We start from the raw sequence: 21,050 nt of genomic DNA on the forward strand, positions 1-21,050 counted from the left end.
TTTACATGTAAAGACAGAGAGCAGGGTAGTAGCGGCTGTATGTTCAGAACGTGGATACAAACATAGCTTGTTGTTTGCAATGCTTGTGTGCACTGTGGTAGTAGTAGGCTTACCCCTGGGCTGACCAGGAGCTTGAAGGGAACGCGGTGACGGAGAGAGGGAAACGGGTAAGCCGAGCGCTCCGACTGAGTGATGAGGACAGCGGGAGACGGAGCCAGAGCTGACACAGGTGCTTTAGACAGGGGCAGAAGGGAGGAGGTGACAGAGGAGACTGAAAAAAATGAGAGCAGGAGGTAGCAGGAGCAAGAGAATGAGGTGATAAGAAAGTGTTGATCTAGGTGGACGGATGAATCTTTCCACAGTGAGGACTACAATGTGTGTTTATACAAAGGAGTCACATCCCCATTTTGTCCCTGTCGGTTTTACAGTTTGACCGTTAACACTATGTTGCCCTGTTCGTTCCGCATAATCAAGATGAGCTCTGAGTTGATAGAAATGCAGATATCTTCATCTAGGTCACTTCAATTTTAACAAAGCGCTCAAAGCTTTGTGAGCAGCAGCAACAAAGAAATGGTCTTTTTTTGCCCTGGGTTTTGCCTTCCAGCATGCCCATCTCTTTGGTGAAGCCCATTGGCACATGGGAGAAGTTTGTCATCAAGGATTTCTGCAAGAAATCTTGTTAGGTTTACTCAACAAATTAATTGGTTAGGTTTATAAAAATATAATGGTTTGGGTAAACGTTAACCATTTCTGGCAGAAAGCCCTGCAGACAAACTGTGCAGCTTATTGGGACTGGACGCTGTCTGACAAGAGGTTCTGCAGACACTCTGCAGAGCTTAAGAGACCTCTTCTGCCTCTGCATGTTTTTACAGAAATATGAAATGATTAGTCAGTTGATCAATCTGTCGAATTGCAACTATTTTGATAGTCTTTTATCATCTGAAGACATTTTTACCCACAGCAGTCAGCCGGTCGGCCCACTACTTTGGTCGAGATTGAAAGATATTTCAGCAGAATTTCCATGACATTCTCTACAAATGTTCAAGGTCCCAAGAATTAAGCCCACAAACTCCTCTGAATTTTTTCCTCCAGCGCTACCAGAAGGTTGACATTTTTGGTAGGAGAATTTTAGAGAATTATCTCAACAACTATTTGATGGATTGCCATAAAATGTGATCCCTGTAATAACTTTGGCAATCCCCTGACCAAACAACTAGCACCTTCATGTCAAAATGTATTCTGTCAAAACTTTGTTCAATGACTAAATACATGTACCTGCTACATGAATAACATTCCCATCATCTTCAGCCAAAGTTTGTTTTAGTGCCAATTAGCAAATGTTAGCAAGCTTAAATGCTAAACTAAGATGGCAATGTGAAATCTGCGTAAAAGCATTGTCGCTGTGTGCAAATTAGCATGCTGATGTTAGCATTAAGCTCAAAGCTCTGTGCTGTGAAAGAGCTGCTAATGAGTCTGTTAGCCTTAGTGACTCTGTTTACAGTATGAGTAGTGTATTACACTTATAATACAAAAACTAATTCAGTATTTTCAATTCTTCTGTTTTTTGTTCCAATGTTGTTTGTTTGTGGTTGGGATTCAGTGCAGGCATTGCTCTATTCTGAAACCAAACCTACACCCCTTTTGTATTTATGGGTGTACATTTGTGAATGTATCTGTGGTTATGTTTTTTACATGTGACAGTGGAGGTGGTGGGATGGGGGGCTTGCCCTCTGCTCCATGTTATGTCATGATGTAAAATGGCTGCTCTCCGTCGAGGGAAGGTTCAGCTGAGATTAGCAACGCTTGAGGAAAATAGGAGAGAGGAAGAGCATAGGAGGGGGAAAAAAGAATGAGAGAGCAAGCATGGAGGAGTTTGAGTGTATAGAGTGTGAAAGAAGTAATCAAGTGTAGTTAGGCAGAAGCCGGAGGAGAGAGACTGAGGAAGCAAGGAGGAGAGAAAGAGAGAGAGAAACTGTGAGAAGCTGTCAGATAAAAAATAGTCAGAGTTCTCCAACTTCCCTGAATTCTGCTTCAGAAAATGTACTTTTAAATGTGTCAAATTTTTGGGGCATTTTTGTCAGCACTGCTGATGTGCACGTGTGCTTTGTGGTGTGTTTGTCTGTTCAGTGCTTGTTTGAATGCAGGGGGGTTTTGGTTTCCGTCTCTGACAATAGATCTCAGGTTGTGCCAGGTCAAGCTCCCACTGATGTCAGGGATAAGAAGTTATCACCATGCATTCTGAATTATTTCCAGCTTCTCTTCTCACTCTTGTTTCCCTGTGTCTCCTTCTTCTAAATCATGGACCAATGCCTAATGATTTAAACTCAGAGCTTCCTCTTTCTTTGGACACCACTAGCTACTCTAAAGCTGGTGAACTGGCCTCCTTAAGTGCATATTTTTTGCCAGTTTCTGTGAGAGGATGTAGCCATGATGACTTTGGTTTGCTTCTACTTTGTGTGAGCGCCATGTGCTGCCAGTAGGGGTCCCTGTCTCACCATCAAACCAGATGGCAGCAGTGACCAGTGTGTTTGGCTACTCAGTAGATGTGAGGCTGAGGTTCGAGCAGTGAGCTGCTGCCAGTTAATGTCACCACAATCACTAAAAGATGTTTTGATGTGCAGGGATTGTCTGTTTCACTGATTCATATCTCTCTCTCTCTCTCTCTCTCTCTCTCTCTCTCTCTCTCTCTCTCTCTCTCTCTCTCTCTCACCCTGTTTCCTTGACAACCATGTGCAAGCAAGTAGACCTGTGTCTTTTTCTACATTTATGCACTGCCACTCCCAATGCTTATGATGTTGGATGAGCACTTTAGCGTGTTTTTTAACTGACTGAAGAAGGAGCATAGCGTCAGTGACTGGCTGAACCCAGTGAGTGATGAAGCACAGGAGAATGCAGGGATGAGAATAAGTGAATGCATAAAGAGGGGAGAAATGAAGAATGAAAGTAATGAATAGTCAAATCAGTTGTAACTATTTAGACTAGATTTAGGCTCATAACCTCATCATAGACACCACTGTAACACAATTTTGCAGCTCATGCTAAACCACTTTAGCTGAGGTGTATGTTTTGCAGAATTGGAATCAATTTTTATCGGTCAAGTGTTGACACAGGGTCAGGTACTGTATAAATACTAAATTACTTTATTTAGAGGTGGTTTCATGTTCATATATTTTATGAAATATCACTTGATGACCAGCTTCATAATCATAATTTCTCAACCCTTTGTGATGCACATCAAAACTAGTGATGATGCACTGTTATTAGTATATGAGAAGCAGTATCAGTAAAATACAGAAGAAAATCTGTATACAGCAGGTAAAATCACCATTTTTCTCAGTAAATATATTTCTAAAGGTGCTATTGACATGAAATTTCACCAGATGTCGGTAACAACCCAAGTAATCCATACATACAAAGAAATCCAAACAAATAAGTTCAGAAATTTAGTTATGTGTAATAAAATGGAATGACACAGGGAAAACACATGAACACATGAAGAAAGGGAGGTGCAAAAAGGCATGGAAAGCCAAGACAGCAGCTGAAATCTATCAGTAATTAGAAAGCAATCCTGCCCCTTGTCAGTGCAAATTAATACCTGCTGGTTCAGTCCCAACTGATGGCTTATAAAAAGGTGTCTCATTACCAATGTGTCACACAAGAAACATCTCATGAGCTCTCTCAAGACCTTCGCAACCTTATTGTTGCAGAACATACTGATGGCATTGGTTACAGAAGGATTTCTAAACTTCTGAATGTTCCAGTGAGCACTGTTGGGGCCATAATCCGGAAGTGGAAAGAACATCATTTCACCATAAACCGGCCACGACCAGGTGCTCCTCGCAAGATTTCTGACAGAGGAGTGAAAAGAATTATCAGAAGAGTTGTCCAAGAGCCAAGGACCTCTTGTGGAGAGCTTCAGAAAGACCTGGAATTAGCAGGTACAATTGTTTCAAAGAAAACAATAAGTAATGCACTCAACCGCCGTGGCCTGTATGTACGCTCACCACGCAAGACTCCATTGCTGAAGAAAAAGCATGTTGAAGCTCGTTTAAAGTTTGCTGCACAACATTTAGACAAGCCTGTGAAATACTGGGAGAATATAGTCTGGTCAGATGAGACCAAAATTGAATTCTTTGGATGCCATAATACACACCATGTTTGGAGGTCAAATGGCACTGCACATCACCCCAAAAACACCATACCAACAGTGAAGTTTGGAGGTGGGAACATCATGGTGTGGGGCTGTTTTTCAGCATACGGCACTGGCAAACTTCATATAATTGAAGGAAGGATGAATGGAAAAATGTACAGAGACATTCTTGATAAAAATCTGCTGCCATCTACCAGGATGAAACGAGGGTGGACATTTCAGCAAGACAATGATCCCAAACACACAGCCAAAGAAACTCTCAATTGGTTTCAGAGAAAGAAAATAAAGCTGCTAGAATGGCCCAGCCAATCACCTGACTTGAATCCAATAGAAAATCTATGGAAAGAACTAAAGATCAGAGTTCATAGAAGAGGCCCAAGATTTGAAGACTGTTTGTGTGGAAGAATGGGCCAAAATCACACCTGAGCAATGCATGCGACTAGTTTCTCCATACAGGAGGCGTCTTGAAGCTGTCATTACCAACAAAGGCTTTTGTACGAAGTATTTAATACATTTCAGTAAGCGTGTTCAATACTTTTCCCCTGTCATTCCAGGTCATTCCATTTTATTACACATAACTTAATTTCTGAACTTATTTGTTTTGTTGTCTTTGTATGTATGGATTACTTGGGTTGTTACTGGTATCTGGTGAAAAATTCATGTCAATAGCACCTTTAGAAATATATTTACTGAGAAAAATGGTGACGTGTTCAATACTTATTTTACCCGCTGTATAAGAACACCTCAGTGATTGAGTATTGTATTTTAAAGTTCAGGGACACGCAAGAAAGACATTGAATGGTCAAACTCAAAGCAACAGTGGTCGAGATATCCTGACTTTTAGACAAGCTTCTAAAATACTATGATGCAAATGTTATCATATTTTGATCATGAAAACGTGAGCCATTCATGTAGAATCAAATAAGACATCTTCTACATTTCAATAATCAGGTCGACTACAAGTTTTTGGTGTTAAAAATCTATATTCAAATGACATTCATTGCAGTGGAGACAACACTAACAATATGATGATAAAAATGTATATTCTTTGCTGTGTAAAAGCACCGGGAGGTGTTTCAGACTCCAGTGAAGTGAATGCACTGTGAATTCCTACTGAGAGAGGAGGGACGAAACAGGCTGCCATTTATAAATAGAAAGAATCCGCGCACACAATGTCACGCTGGAGGAAAATGGGTCTCTTGAATTTGTGTTGAGTAAGCAATGGCTAGACTTTTTATTAGGAGGAAATAGAGCGTTTAATTAATGCTAATTCATGGCATTAGTTCCAAATGTGACTTAAAACTCCCTCTGAGTGTGTGTTTGAGCAACAGAGAACAGGTGGCCGAGCCCCCAGCAGTCCTTGTCTGAACCCTCCCTCTTCCTACCTCCATCAGCTGATCACTAGCTGCTCCGTCCCCAACTCCTCTCTGCGTCCTCATCATCTCTGTCTCATTCTATCTTTCTCTCTGATCAAAATCCTCCATGTTTACGTCAAATCCACTGCTTACTCCTTTTTTTTTGCCTGTCCCTCTTTATCCTCCTTCCCTCTCTTTTCCCCTCTCTCTCTCTCTCTCTCTCCTTACCCCTCGTTCCTGCGGTCTCTCGTCCCCGTTGCAGTCGGAGCAGGCTGACTAGAGGAGTGCTGTTGTCCTGAGCGGAGTGCAGAGGGAGCAGCACAGGAATCTTATCTCGTCCTGCTACACCCGATGTCGATTAGGACTCAGAGGAACTCCTCTTTTCCCTATCTTCACCACCCTCTCTTCCCAATTCTCCTCGTTCTCTCTGCCTGTGTCTGTCTCTCTTTTTATGGGGGGTCTGTTTGAGGGATCTGATATGTTTAACCTTCACCATGAACCCAACAGTGAAGATCCACCTTCAGAATGGGACCCACTTTAACACCTACATGTACCAGGTAGGGACTCACCACCCGTAGAGTTTGTGGATGTTGCCGGTGAAGGATTGTCTCAAGCTCTAACAGCTCTCTCCGTGGTCTCTCCACATGTCCTTGCCTTGAGTATTGATTTCAGTGCTGATGACTCTTTTCTAGGATAGGAGATATGGCCTCTACTCCTCCTCTTCCTCCTTTCTCCTTTTCCCCACCACGCCTCAATCAAGCTGCGAACAATGATTGATGCTTTGCAGGGATGCAAATTGCATATCGGTTTAGAAATATGGGCACACCCCTTCCATCCAATAAGGCTTTTCCCTGGCTAATGTGGCTAGTTGCATGTGTTCAACCTCCAAATGTCAAAAACAAGATACATATATCTGTCACTTACTGATGGGGAATTCTGTCTTTTCTGTGACTGCTGTGCGTGCTTGTATGTTTATTGCAGCAAGCATGCGAGAGACTCTACTCTGCTGATGCACAACAAAAAACTCTTTGTGTATCTCCTTTCATCCGAGCAGAGGATGTATTCCCTTCTCTTCCTTCTTTTCTTTCTTTGTCCCTCTTTCTGGAGCAGGTTTTGTTTTTCTTAAATGAAGGAAACCTGGAGACACGAATGGATGCTATTCTGGGCTCAGGCCTTCAATCGGCACAGAGGAGGAGAGAAAGTTGGTAAACTTTCAAGGATTTGACACCTTTGTTTGCTGAGCATAAGAAAATGATATATAGGAAAACACAGACACAGAGACATAGTTGATGTGTCAGCTATGCAGTGAAAAATGCTTTTGCTGTGTCAATCATCTTTATGGCCAATAGTCAGGTTATTAAATTACTTTTGATATGCAAGTTTACACTGCTGTTTTTTTTTTGTTGTTGCCAGGTTTCATTTAAATCCTTTCAAAAATTGGTGAGAACGCTTCTAGATTCACTTTGCTTTGGATTTGACATAGAAACCTCCTTTTCCAAGGTGTTCAGAGTGGGATTTACTGAGTTGTATTCACGCAAAGTGTCTATTTGCTGTTGTGTTATCAGCGCTTCAGAAGCGAGTCCAGAGCTGGCATGGCTTCAGTCAGTCTTGGCATTATCCCTAATATGCTTCACTTAGGCTGATATGCTCACGACTCACAATGATTAAGCAGAAGCCTAATTTTACTAGATCTCTCTCACCATGAAGAATAAAATAAAAATGTTTTTACTTTTCCTTATTAACTTTCCATGTTCTGCATTCTGAAGGGAGAAGCTGTTAGAAAAGTTTTCAGTGCGAGTTGTTCCTCCAGTCAGGGTGGAGATCTGGCAAGTGCTGCAGTCAGCTGCTTCACTCCACGGTTCTCGAGAGCTGTCACATCATCACACAGAAGGAACATCTCTGTGCATCTGCGTTCGCCTGATGAGACGTTCATGCGAAGTTCGCATGCTGCTCAAGCACTTCACTTGCCTAATGAGCCGTTGCCATGGTGACGGCCGCAGTGTGCGGCGTGGCGTCATGGCAACAGATTACTCACTGCCAATAGGGCCAACACCCTGGGAAGGTGTCGGTGGTGGTCGGTGTGCGTGTCACAGTTTTGTGTGTAAGGTTTGTCAGAGCAAGGTCGAGTCCACCTCTGTGCTGGTTTCCGCCTCGCTCTCTCTGCAGTGGTGAAGAGTTACAGAGCTGTGATATCTGAGTCTCCCCGGGGACTCACTCATTCTCCCGTCCCCGGCCCTGCATTCATCTTCAGTGTGGCAGTCCTTAGTGAATTAGCGAGATTTACATCAGAGTTAATTTAGTGTCTTTTGGTGCGTGTGGGTGAGAGGAGCTCAGCCGCTCTGTACGATCTCTGATGAGGTATCTCCTTATTCTCTGCCTCTCCACTGAAAATGATCATTTCTGAGGGTTTTACTGCTAAAAAGGGAATCTTTTCTGTTCTTGCAAAGTAGAACTTGTACCACATTCCTGTAGAATTGTTCAAAGGAACACCTTCGTTTCTGGGTCACAATACAGGGAAGGAGTTCATTCAGGGGAAAGTGTTTCTGTCATTATAACTGAACCATAGAAGGAAAAACAGGGAGGGTAAAAAAAAGACTGTGATTCCAGTGACTTCACTGAGGCTGTGCTAACGAACTAACTCCTACGTCTGTGCTGAAGGAACATGATGAATTCATCTACTCAAGTTGAGCTGTTTTTTCCGATATGCAAAATACAATCTGATTGCTGGCGATGTGCACTTGGGCTGGAAGTATCCTCAAATTAACATAAATGATATCTGGTACCAGAAACCTTCCCTTTGAATCACACAATGTGTGAATGAGTTGATAGTCATGTTTACAGTTTTCATCTCTTTCCTTTTCTTGCTTTGTCACATATTTTCCTCTTTTCCTCTCCTCCCACCGACTGATGCTCACAGAGACGATGTCACTGTCACTGTTCTCGAGCTTTGGCAGACATCAATTTATTTTTGTAATGGCCTCAGCCTCCTGTCTTGTTAATCTACCCACACATAGAAGGAGTTAGGAGGCTTTTTGTTGCTCAGTGCATTCATTTTTATAAAAGGTATGATTTACTCTATCTGTAATCTACCATACAACGCTGGAGTTGGTTAGTGTGTAATTACACAATTCTTTATCACTCAGCCCCCTTTTTCTAAATCTTCTTTTGTTAGTGCTTTTCTAGTTTCCTCAAATGACCTTCAGCAAGCTGCAGAGAACAAATGTGAACTTCTTGTGGAGCGTTATAGTGTGGATGAAGGCAAAGAGAGTAGTTGTGAAAGAAATCACGTGTAAAGCAGGAGAGACTTTTCTAAAGGAGAAAAGTCTATATTGTAAAAAATACTTTGCCCCATAGACTCACATTGGGAAAGAGACGTCTGCAACTCAGCTGATAATTTTTTCTAGGTGAATCCACTTCTGTCTTGGTTTCTTGTAAAAGAGACAATGATCATACATATTTCAAAATGCTTTGGATTGAAGAGGGATTCTTTGAGGGATGCTTTCACGATTCTAGTCAGGACATTGGGCCTTTAACAGCGATTACATAATTACTCTGTGAAGTCATTAGAATAGCTACTTCATTAGTTGTGCAGTTTTCAAGAGGAGGGTTTTTTCTTTGAGATCAAGATCTCCTTTACAAGAGAGTCCAGAGGAAATAGGAACAGATATAAGACAGACAACAAAACACATCCAGTCACACACAAGCACATACAAACAGCATCCAAATCAAGCACAGACCTCCAAAAAGGTTTAAGTTTAAATTCATCCAGTGGGATGAGACTTTCATGCTTTAAAGTTATCTCCATCTATAAGGTGCGAGGTACTGGAAGGAAGTCTTTCTAATTTCAGTATTTACTTACTTAACCGTTTGTTTTTTAACTTTGAGAAGAGATTCGATACTGAGGACACTTCAGGAGGAAACTTTTAGAGGAATTTAACACAATAGAACTCTTTCCACTGCTGCATGTCACACTGGAGCTTTTAGAAGTACTATGAATACTGTTGGCCAGTTGGCCGATGAATGAAGGACCTAGCTCCTCAAAGTACTACACTGTCTGTTCCCTCAACCAAGACAGAAAATAACTGGCAAGCCGAAAAATGATCACGTCCTTTGTGATGCTAAAGCACCTGCCTCGCAAGTGCCCACACGTTGTCAAACACACACAAAAACACACACAAAAACACTTTCTGTATATTTGCATCAGATAGGGCAGACGTAATGTTGAGATAAATTGTGAGGTTGTGCTGAACTTTAAGTGGTCATTCGTATTTCCTTTTTCAGACAAAGTTCAGGTGTGTGGTGTTGGTCAACTCTCAACAGTGCCGACCTCTGAGCAAAATACAAAAAACACACAAAGACACAGAAGGACGAGCACACTCACAATAGATCTTATATTTTTAGGATTGCATGTGTGTGTGTTACTTTTTTTTATCCGTCTGCACTCCAATCTCTATCTCTCTCTCACTCTCTCTGCACACACACACATAGCATTTTTTTCCCATCCTTTAATCCCAAACTGCTTAAGGAAGCGAAGGGGAGAAATCCCTTTACAATGTCTGGGCTCAGCAGTGTTTGGTAACCGCTTGCTATCTCACATTGTGGTTGGAGGCAGAGGAGCTACGTTCCTCCAGACGCCCAGAACCTTCTCTCCTCTCTTTATCATATACTCCCTGACAAATGTCGACGTTCTGTCGTCAAAGAGCTGCTCTCTGTATCTGACTTTCATGAAGTTGAATAAACATCCCAGGATTTTCATAGCTCATACGGTTTTGGGTTGGGGTTAGGATTGCAAAGTGCACAGAGCAATAGCGTGTGGGTGGAAAAGAGAATAAAAGCGAAAACAGGTAGAAGCTGCCGAGGTTAGACAGGTTAGACCAGAAGTTTTTTGTCTAGACGTTGATGTGTTATACTTTATATATAACACTTGTCTGTTCTGTTATATAATACCCCTAACGAGGGGTATTGTATTTATACCTTTATATATTCTTGGTTATTTGTCAGTGCATGTTTTTTAGCATTCCAGCAGTTTGTGGGGAGAAGCACAGACCTCCTGAAAGGCAGAAGGATGAAGGGATGAATTAGAGAGTGTGAGAGGTGGCGGTTCAGCCTTTTTGCCATGATTGAAAGAGACAGTGAGCTTTAACATCTGTTGGTGGATTTGGGCTGAGCTCCTGTCTATCTGTGCGCCCCTGTGGAATAAGGGGAAAGTAAAATGAACACGCTGACCCATTTTCCCCCTTTTCCTCCCGATGCTCCTTCCCTTTCTCCTCCCTCTCCTGACTTGTTTTTTGCCTGCAACGTGATGCTCAGGGTCAACAGAGATCCATGATCCAGATCATATTTTTAAAGATTGTGTGTATAAGAGTGTGTGTTTTTGTCGCAGATCTGAATTCTGGGATTTAGATTATTATTATCAATTCAGTTTGGCTGTCCCACAACGTCATGATGTTTGTGTAAACATAAATCTTATGTCTTTAAAAAAAACAAAAAAAAACTACAGGCCAGTTTATAGCGCAAATATTAAAAATAATTAAAAATATTTGGGTGATGACACTCCAGATTGCCAACAGGTCAGATATTTTGCTCCTGATTATTTAATATTCTGCATCTTAGTTTGATTCCTGTTCTGAACCTACATTTATGCATTTTTCCTACAAAGTACAACTGCACACTGCATACTTAAACTAAACCAGTCTGCACCAGTTAGTAGCGATGCGGGGGCGACCCACAAAGTTATTTAATATCTTATAGAAACATTACTGGCAATAGTCCACCTTCTCTTCCCCTCTCTCTGTTTCTCTCTAACACACACACACTACACTCAAGTCCGCTTGTCTATGTCCTTGTCCTGAAAACTGCGCTACAATAATGCATAAAGTTGGAGGTTTGCCGGTCAGGTCGGGTGCGGGTAGTTGAATAACCCATATTTTTACGGATGGGGCGATGCAGATTGGCTCTCCTAATGGGTCGGGATGGTGTGGGTAATAAAAAACGCTGACCTGCGCATCAGTCTGGGAATTTTATTTCCCAGATTACAGGCAAGAGGAGTGATTATTCATAACACACCCACATCAGGAACAGCACACCCACCTTGTTGGTGTAGATCACTGACAACCATTGAGACCAGAACTTTATTGCTCATCATCACCAGTTTAGCACTGTGAAACTAAAAAACAGAATGGGCCTCATACAAGGCTTACAATATCCTGCCCTAAAACTGGGATATTAATCAATTTCTTATGTTTAGAGACACTCTTCATAACTTATACGTGTCATCTAATCACATCTGTTCTGGTTACATGGGTCTTCTTGATAGGCTCAGACAGGTGTATCTATGACAAGTTAACCAGGCCTGGCACATTATGCTCCACCATCTTTTTTCAAGGGCAGCAAAGTGGAATGTTCCCAATATCAACTTTAAAGTAGAATTTCTTAGTCATGTGCAATGTTTAGGTCCTCAGTAAGAAACGTGAGATCAAGAATGCAGTGTCATTCCTCCAGGGAGCACCAGGACTTTATAAAGTGTGAAAATCAGATGGGCAAGGGGATTAAGTATGGGGCTTGAAGACCGGGGAAATCTACTGCACGGGTAGCAGCAAGACAGAGCTTCAAATATTAGTTGTACAGGAAGGACGAAAGCGTCTCACATTTCACCCATTTTCTTCCACTAATCTGAAGAGACTTTTGTGAGGATCAGTTTACGCTATTCTGATTTATTTGAGCGAGGCAGAATGTGGAGACTTAAAATCCCAAACCAGAGCAGGTGAAGCTTGTCATTTTCAGCAAGAGACATCTGACAATGTCAGGATTTATAAAACTCTTTACAAATGCATTAAATGTTGTTTTTCAGTATTGGACTGGTATGATGTAGTAGATTAACTTGATAGATATCAAATATTCAGTCAGGTACAGTGCGTTGTCAGTCACAGAAAGTCTATTCCAACAATTTTAAATACTTTATTATTGGTTTGTAGCCTACCATTTTAATATCACTTGTTTTTTGCAAGAGCTATAAATGCTTTTTAAAGGACTAGTTCCCCCCAAAATGAAAAATAAATGGCCTGATAAGAGCTATTAAAGTTAATATAGTGTAATAATCAAACACACAGCAGGTTAGTGCTGAAGTTCCATCACAGCCTTCTCCCAAACGATTAAAGTTAATGGAGCCATCTTTTTACAGCTCGAAAAGAGCTTAAAACGTCAATCAAATGTGCAATACTTGTTGTATGTGGGGCTATCTTGAATAGTGTGGAAGACAGCTGTGATCAAACTACACGAAGGAACAAAGTGGGCATTTTGGGGATGTATAGATAATGACGTGTGATGTTGTGGTGAACTAAACCTTTAAATGTGTGCCTAAGGAAGGGTGTCATCGCTACAAAAGGTCTCAAAACATATTTTATGTATTCATCTTCCTCAGTACAACTACTTGATGTTATCTTCTTACATTAAAATGACACTATTACAGTATGATATTAACAAAGGAGCAAACAGTATCTCAGAATTGCGCTTGCACTCTTTTTTTGTGCCACCTGTTTGTACAGAATGAGTGAATGCTAGACTGTAAATTGCTTCAAACATGCCGTGTTTGACAGTCTGAGTGGATTCAAACTAACCAGAAACCATTGTGGTCCAATTTCTAGTCGCTCATCAGTCGAGTTTTTCAAATGTGGCTATAAAGGACGTCTGGAGTGCTTAAAAGCTTCAGTGAAGTGCAAAGCCATCCGTCAAAACTGAGGAGCGTGAAGAATGAATATCAATAAATCAAATGGCTCTCAAGTGAAATATACTTTTCTCACACGCCTAAGAATTCATTTTGAATAATCTATTGTCTCTCTTCAATAAAGAAAAGTCACTCTATCATCACTGGGAACTTGGATTTTATGGATGTGCTTTGATTGTCAGAGAGAGTAAGACGTGACTGTTTTCACACCATTGTATTTGCTTTTTGGATGATATACTGAAATTTGTCATAACATTGTGATAAGGGCCGTCATAATGTTTTCAGTTTCCATCAAATTATATGTCTAGACATGCCGTATTCAGTGTTGCACAGTCGTTGGTAATGGGAAAGACTAACAGAGTGACGGTTATGTTTTATTTCAGTCTCATGGATTTAGGATAGTCTTTCAGCTGGACAGTTGTCAATACAAGTCAAAATCCTGATCTGTTTTTTCAGATGTGGAAAGAGTAGACTACTAGTATATTGTACTCAATTAAAAGAACTGATACTTTCAAGAAATTTTACTCAAGTTACACTAGCTACTTGTGTATGAAGGTTAACGTTAAAAATAGGTTAAAAGTACTCATTATTTTTAAAAAAGGCGGGGGGGAGGGGGTTACGATAATACTGTTAAATTACATCTTCAGGCTACATAATGGATTGCATACATGTCCACATATACACATGTTGAACACTATCAGCAACAAGACCTCATCTGCCCAAACCAACAGACCAACAACCGATTATCAATACAACAAAAGTGATCATCAATTAATAAAACGAGCTATCGACACCACCGTGGCGGCCTAAACTTTTTTTAGAATCTGAAACAGTAGAATTAAACATCACTAAAGCAGACAACATGGACATGTAAACAATATGGGCACCACGTTACTTAGCAACGAGGTGGTTGTTGACGTTCTCATCTAGAGAGTTCAGCAGCGTGTTGTTGTACTAACATGTCTGTACAGCGTCGGGAAGTCCTCCACAATCTGGTCCTGGCTCAATTCTCTACTGGTTCATTCTCAAAGCATAATATAAGCACTCCGCTCGGCCGCTCTGGTCCCACAGCGCTCCTCAAATCCAAAGTGTTTGAAACTGAACGAGGCTCAAATGTCACACCAGGGATTAACAGTCTCAAACAGCAGGACGTCCTCCCACACCTCACTGACGGTAGAATGTCTGATCCGCATGAGCATGCTAGCATTTAGCATGTTAGCCAGACTCAGTATAGCTCTACTGTTCAGTTCATGAACATGGCGGTGTCCCTTGGCGTGCTAGTCGTGAATGGGTGCATTAAATCAGTAATTAATTAAGAAAGATGTCAAGTTTTTTTTTTTTTACTTTTCCCAGATACAATAACGCTAATTACAAGCACACGCCAAATGTGATCATTGATTTGAATTTCGCAAACTTGAAGTGAACGCCAACTTTATAAGGTATCATTTCACCTTTCTGAACGGAGCCCTGCCCTTCTGCGGCCGTTGACGCACTTGCAGCTTCTTCTTCTTTGGGGTTTGACGGCACGCGGCATCTGTTATGTTACATTGCTGCCACTTTTTGGAATTAGTCCATTACTGTTTGTAGACGTTCTTCCTCTCCTGTTGGGTTTGATTTACAGTGTATTTCAACAGCACAATTAACAACCAGGGCAATAAATGTCAAATATCCATCTTTGTCCATATAGATGATCTGATAAGCTTCATTTCATTTCTGCACCGGTTCCTCTTGTACTGCGACCAGTTTGCCGCCTCTCTTCATTCACTTAGCAGCTTCAGCATGTGACAATCCCTTTCCAATTCTGATCTTATTCACTTTCAACTCCTTCATCCTACTGGGACACTGCTGACCAAGCATTGTCATTTCCCTCACTTTGCTTTATATTCTTCTTTGCACTCCTCCTTCCCACATCTCCCACATCTCCCACATCTCCCACATCTCCTACATCTCCCACATCTCCTACATCTCCTACATCTCCCACATCTCCCACATCTCCTACATCTCCCACATCTCCCACATCTCCTACATCTCCCACATCTCCTACATCTCCCACATCTCCTACATCTCCCACATCTCCTACATCTCCCACATCTCCCACATCTCCTACATCTCCCACATCTCCTACATCTCCCACATCTCCTACATCTCCCACATCTCCTACATCTCCTACATCTCCCACATCTCCTGACTCCTGACAGCAGCGACATCTGAGAAGAGCCCTTTCATATGGCCTCATCCTTCCATTCCTCTTCTGAAAACACAAATCTTCAGGGCTCTATCTCTCTGACACTTTGTTTCACACTCAATGATAACCGTTACATTTCTCTTTGGATCCTGACTGAACTTCAACTCCAAGTTCTCTTCAAAAACCTTCCAACCACGTGTGGCTCTTTGAAAAACCCGTCTGTTGTTGTTACAGCTCCCATCCTCTTATCTCATTGACTGACTAGAATCTCTTGAAATACTATCCCTTTTTCTTTTATTGTTAAATCTTCTCGTATTATCAGTTCCAATTTCGTTCTCCAACTTGTGCTCTGACACCATTTCCCTCCTTCATGATAAAATCCTTCACCTACTTCTGCAGCTGCTGATTTATCTCCTGCCGTCTGTTATATTCTCACAGTTTTTCGGGACTTTTTCATGTGACTTTTGTTATTATTCGTAACGGTTTTGACTTGAAATGTAGCAAAGTATAATACAAATAGTACTTAAGTAAAAGTGAAGACACTGGTTTTTTATTTAGTACACTAAAAAATACACTTTGTCACAGTTATAGTATTAAATGTAATTAGTTTACTCCCACTCCTGCTATTTTTTTTTATTGTACTTGGCAAGAAAGTGTGATTTTAGACAGTTTTGTCCAATTAGTCACACTGCCATTAGGACATTTCTTGATGCACTTGCCTGCTGGTAATATTATGGCTTCCAAAAACCCAGAGACAGACGCTGAGGTGGCCCAGCTGAGGTTGTGTTTATGCAGATCAGATAGCACAGTGCCATTTCGGTCATCTCCGCCTCTCAGACCACCTCTTATCGCAGGTGCACAGAAAGCTTTTTCCCAGGCAGCATCCATCGGACAACACGTTTTCTTTTAGGAGGAGCCAGACTGTACTGCCCATTATTCAAGCCTGCCCTCACTTCACCTGCAGATTAAGTATTTTTTCAAACTAGCAGTGAGCTCATCCTGTGCTGCTCTGCACCAGGAGTGTGCTTGTCAGCCACGCCCACATGTGTTTGCACCTTGAGATTATAGCTGCATATGTGCTCAGCTTCTCAAGAGCAGAGCCCATTATGTTGATCACTGATACAGCATTAACCTCTGTATGGGTGTTGTGTGTTTGTGTTCTGTAGGAGTTTGCCACCCTGACGAAGGAGCTGAACATATGCCGGGAGCAGCTGCTGGAGAAAGAGGAGGAAATATCAGAGCTGAAAGCCGAAAGAAACAACACCAGAGTATGTGTGTGTGTGTTTGTGTGTGTTGCTGATGAAACAAACAATGTTTCTAAGCTTGAAATTATTATTCTCTTTGGTCGTGCATGCATTCATGTGTGTGTGTGTGTGTGTGTGTGTGTGTGTGTGTGTGTGTGTGTGTGTGTGTGTGTGTGTGTGTGTGTGTGTGTGTGTGTGTGTGTGTGTGTGTGTGCTGTAGCTGCTGTTGGAGCACCTGGAGTGTCTGGTGTCTCGTCACGAACGCAGTCTGAGGATGACAGTGGTGAAGAGACAGGCACCCCCACCATCTGGAGTCTCCAGTGAGGTGGAGGTCCTCAAAGCCCTGAAGTCGCTGTTTGAACACCACAAGGCTCTGGATGAAAAGGTGGAGAAACACACACAAACAAACAAAGACACACACACACTTACAGAATAATACAGGGGAAATAATTTCCTCTTTTGGTGTCTTCAGGACCTGGTATTTCCATTAGTCTGGTCATACACACCACATTGTTGCTCTTGGTTTTTCCAACAGAATTGTTTTCCTTCTCCTCCTCCTCACTAATTATTTTAGATCAAATCAGTTTTGTTGTGTTGTTTTTATTGCTAAGCTGTTAATGAACCTCAGCACTTCCTGAGTTTCAAAGTAAAAGTTCTCCATTGAAGGGAAGAGAATGTTGCTGAAAGGCTTTTAATGTGAAAAGGGTGGAGGAAGTCAAGACTTTGCATTAACAGTAGCAAAAGCAGATAAAAACAGAAAAGGGGAGCAGAGAAAAAATCAGGGGAATTTACTAATAAAATGTGATTAGTTAAATACATACATTTAACATGTAAAGTAAAAAAATATAAAACTGCTGTTGAGTTTTGGTTTCAGTTGAGGTAAATAAAGGGCCCAAGACACCATTTGAGAACTTCTAGTAACCAAATTTTATATTCTACATTCTACATGAATTGTGAGACTCTCTCTATATACAGATTACTCTTCTCTGTGTTCCTAAATTATATCCAGGATTGTGCCTCTACAGAAGCTTGTCTTAATGTTTCTGGACTTTGTCATGATGTGTGCGTTCTTTACGTGTTCTGTCAGGTACGTGAGAGGCTTCGTGTGGCTCTGGAGAGGGTGTCCACCCTGGAGGGACAGCTAGCAGCTAACACACAAGAGGTGAGGTGTGCGGATGCGTGTGAACGTGACTGTGCGTGTGACTGTTTGCATGTTCCTGTGTGTGGTTATTGGTAAGGGAAACATCTGTTCAGTCCCTTGCAGACATCTGTTAAAGCCTCCAGTCTGATCTGATATATGCTTCAAGTGTCACGCTGGGTGAGAGGCTCTGTCTTCTCAGCCCTCTGTTCAAACACACACACACACACACACACACACACACACACACACACACACACACACACACACACACACACACACACACACACACACACACACACACACGTGCATTGCACAAACTCGCCTTCTGTACTCTTCTCTATGTCATCAAAGACATCATTCTAAAGATGATTAAATGATGTTAAAGAACTCCCAGCAGGCTCAGTTAAAGCAGAATCCCAGTGGGTTATGTAAGATGTGAAGTCAAAGCTTGTTAAGTTGCACTGATCACACAGTTTTTTATAAGAGGAGCAGACCTGCACTGAAGTGACTCCTCCCTCCTCTATTCTAAGTATAATTCCAAAATATGGTAAGGCATGTTGTCTGAAGCATGCTGGCAGCCTGGAAGCCAGACTTCCCTTTGGGAAGTTTTGTTCTTGGATTCACTGAGGGAACAGCAAAGAGAAAGTTTGCTCATTGTTTTTTTTTTTTTTTTTCTTTCTTTTTAATCTACATTGCAGTTGAACATGGTGAGACAAAGGAAGGATGGTGACTCAGTGGAGCGAACAGATGGATCTAAACCTACATGGAAGGTCTTCCTGGCTGTGTGATTGTTTTTCTGCTCTGTGCTTTATCTTATGTCTGCCTATAGTATTTTTACATATGGCTGTCAGTCACTGTGTTTGCATTTTATTTCTATCTTTCTTCAGCACATTAACATAGCAACCGACACACATGCAAGGTTAATAGAGCTAAATCTAGCATGAATCCTCCTTTACCTTTCTAGTTTATTCAGATAACATTAAAACTCTTGCTCTTTATTTGAGCCCTGTCCTCCATGGTTTGAGGCCAGCCCACAAACAGAGCGCACGTTATTTAACTGTGTCTCGTTCCGTCCACAAGGAGTAACTAACCTCCGTAAACAGCAGAGCCCGTTTGTATCTGGATGGAAAAGGCCTTCCTCTCTATGGGCCGGCAGCCGAGGAGGATTAGCACACGATCCACTTAACACACTCCTATTTCTTTGGCTTCAGGAAAAAGAATAGGCAAAATGAAATGTCAATATACAGTCGTTTGATTAAAGGAATAATCAAACTTGAAAAAAATCAATAACTTACCTTTAGGAAGGGAAGAGAGCAAGGAGAAGACTGTATCAGAGAATAGCCTCAGAAGATAATTGGTTAAAGAACGAGCGTTTGGAGGAGTATGAGCTCTGTCAGGACATTTATCCGCGACACATGCTGCCCTGCTGACATTAACTGCCCCCGGATGCTGCAATAACAGTATATTTTGATTCCAAATGCCATAAAATGATCGTGACCACATGTACTTTTTCAGCAGGAACCCTAACCAAGACAATCATTGTAGGGCCTCCTCGTACCTGATGTTTGTCAGTCACATGGGGCTGTGCAATGCTATTTCCAAAATCCCTGGGAGTAAATCTAATGAGTTTATATGGCTAAATTGGAATTATGCACAATTGCGAAAAATCACCAGGGGTGTTTTATTACACTGCCTCAGACCTTTTAGCCCACCCCCCTTTTTTCTGGGTATGTTTCTATAAAGTACTCATGAGCAGGCAAAATTGGAACATGGGTGGAGGGGGTCCTACTAAGTCTCACTGCCCACCGTGTTGCCTGTCTGAATATGCGTCCCCGAAGGCTCGTTTAATTAAGGCCCTGGAATTAACTGCACTTTGAGCTGTGAAGTCAAAACAACATCAAAACAACAACATGGCAGCCTAACCTCACTCAACCCACCCTCCTATGCATAACACCCAACACTTTCATATCTAGGTCATACAACTTCTTCAGTTCTGAAACAACTCTCTATACCCGCTGCTCAAAGTGTGCACACTTGTGTGTCTCAGTCCAAAGATTCATTTTATGGCAGAAAGTGCATATATTGCCATTAATGTTGTGTGTCCAACCTTACAGAGACTGCCCAACGGCTCCATAGATGCCCACGATGATGGCAGCCGGGTGTCCGAGCTTCAGGAGCTGCTGGATCGGACCAATAAGGAGCTGGTCCAGAGCCGTGAGCACTCTGCCACTCTCAACGACCGCCTGGCCGACCTCGAGGCAGAGCTTGCAAATGCACGCAGAGAACTGAGCCGCAGCGAGGAGCTGTCAATCAAACAACAGCGGGAACAGAGAGAGGTGAGAGCAAAGGAAACCTGGATCTTTTTAGGTAAAAAGCTGATTGAATTTAATATTCTGCTGTTTTGTTTAAAAAACACGGTTCTATGTTAAAAACAATGATAGCAGATGGCTAAACATCCACTATTTTCTATTGTTTTTGCAATTTACTCACCAACTATAGCAACTACCAGCGACATACTAGACTATTCTAAAGCAAAACATTTGAAAAGGGGGTTTCCTAAAGCTGTGTATTGTAAATGGAGTTTATGCTTGATAAAAGTATAAAAATGTAAGCAAAACTCTAATGTCACTACTTACCAGTATAATCAGATCTTACAGGCTATATTACAGATGTGAAGTGCTGAAACCACACAGTCCTCTAACAAAGGTAATTTATTGATTGCTTCAGCCACTTAGCTTAAGCATTTTTTTCAGTGGTCATGCAACATTTGTTTGATTTTTGTTTGCGGTTGATGGAAACTATTACAACATTTTAGAAAATCTTTATAATGATAATGTATATTAACTAAAATGTGTGAATTTGGCAATCCATGAAAAGATAAAGTACCCTGGTTATTGCTTTTGGCCTCATCATTCACGTTGCTGAAGACATGTCTCTGATGATTTTACTGTTGTTGTTGTTGTTGTTGTTGTTGTTGTTGTTGTTGTTGTTGTTGTTGTTGTGTCTCTGCACCCACAGAGAGAGGATATGGAGGAGAGGATAACAACGTTAGAGAAACGCTACCTGGCTGCTCAGCGGGAGACCACACACATCCACGACCTCAACGACAAACTGGAGAATGAATTGGCCACCAAGGACTCGCTGCACCGACAGGTAACACTACAACATTAGCTATAAAGGATTCCTGACTGGGATTTAAGCACAGCGACTGAAAAACAACAAAAACAGTGAGCTGATCTGTCAAAAATCAGC

The 21,050-nt window shown here is 41.7% G+C and overlaps 1 protein-coding gene across 1 annotated transcript in view; it reads left to right on the top strand.

The window, feature by feature from the left end:
• Positions 1-21,050, top strand: part of ppfia4 (PTPRF interacting protein alpha 4) — a 54,690-nt gene that overhangs the window by 21,951 nt on the left and 11,689 nt on the right. The window contains 6 exon segments of the mRNA XM_054616337.1: positions 16,580-16,681; positions 16,878-17,042; positions 17,745-17,819; positions 18,497-18,568; positions 19,913-20,141; positions 20,812-20,951. Of these exon segments, the coding sequence (XP_054472312.1) occupies positions 16,580-16,681; positions 16,878-17,042; positions 17,745-17,819; positions 18,497-18,568; positions 19,913-20,141; positions 20,812-20,951 (783 nt within the window).

The sequence above is a fragment of the Anoplopoma fimbria genome, chromosome 17, assembly GCF_027596085.1.
Source record: "Anoplopoma fimbria isolate UVic2021 breed Golden Eagle Sablefish chromosome 17, Afim_UVic_2022, whole genome shotgun sequence".
In the NCBI taxonomy this organism is placed as follows: Eukaryota; Metazoa; Chordata; class Actinopteri; order Perciformes; family Anoplopomatidae; genus Anoplopoma; species Anoplopoma fimbria.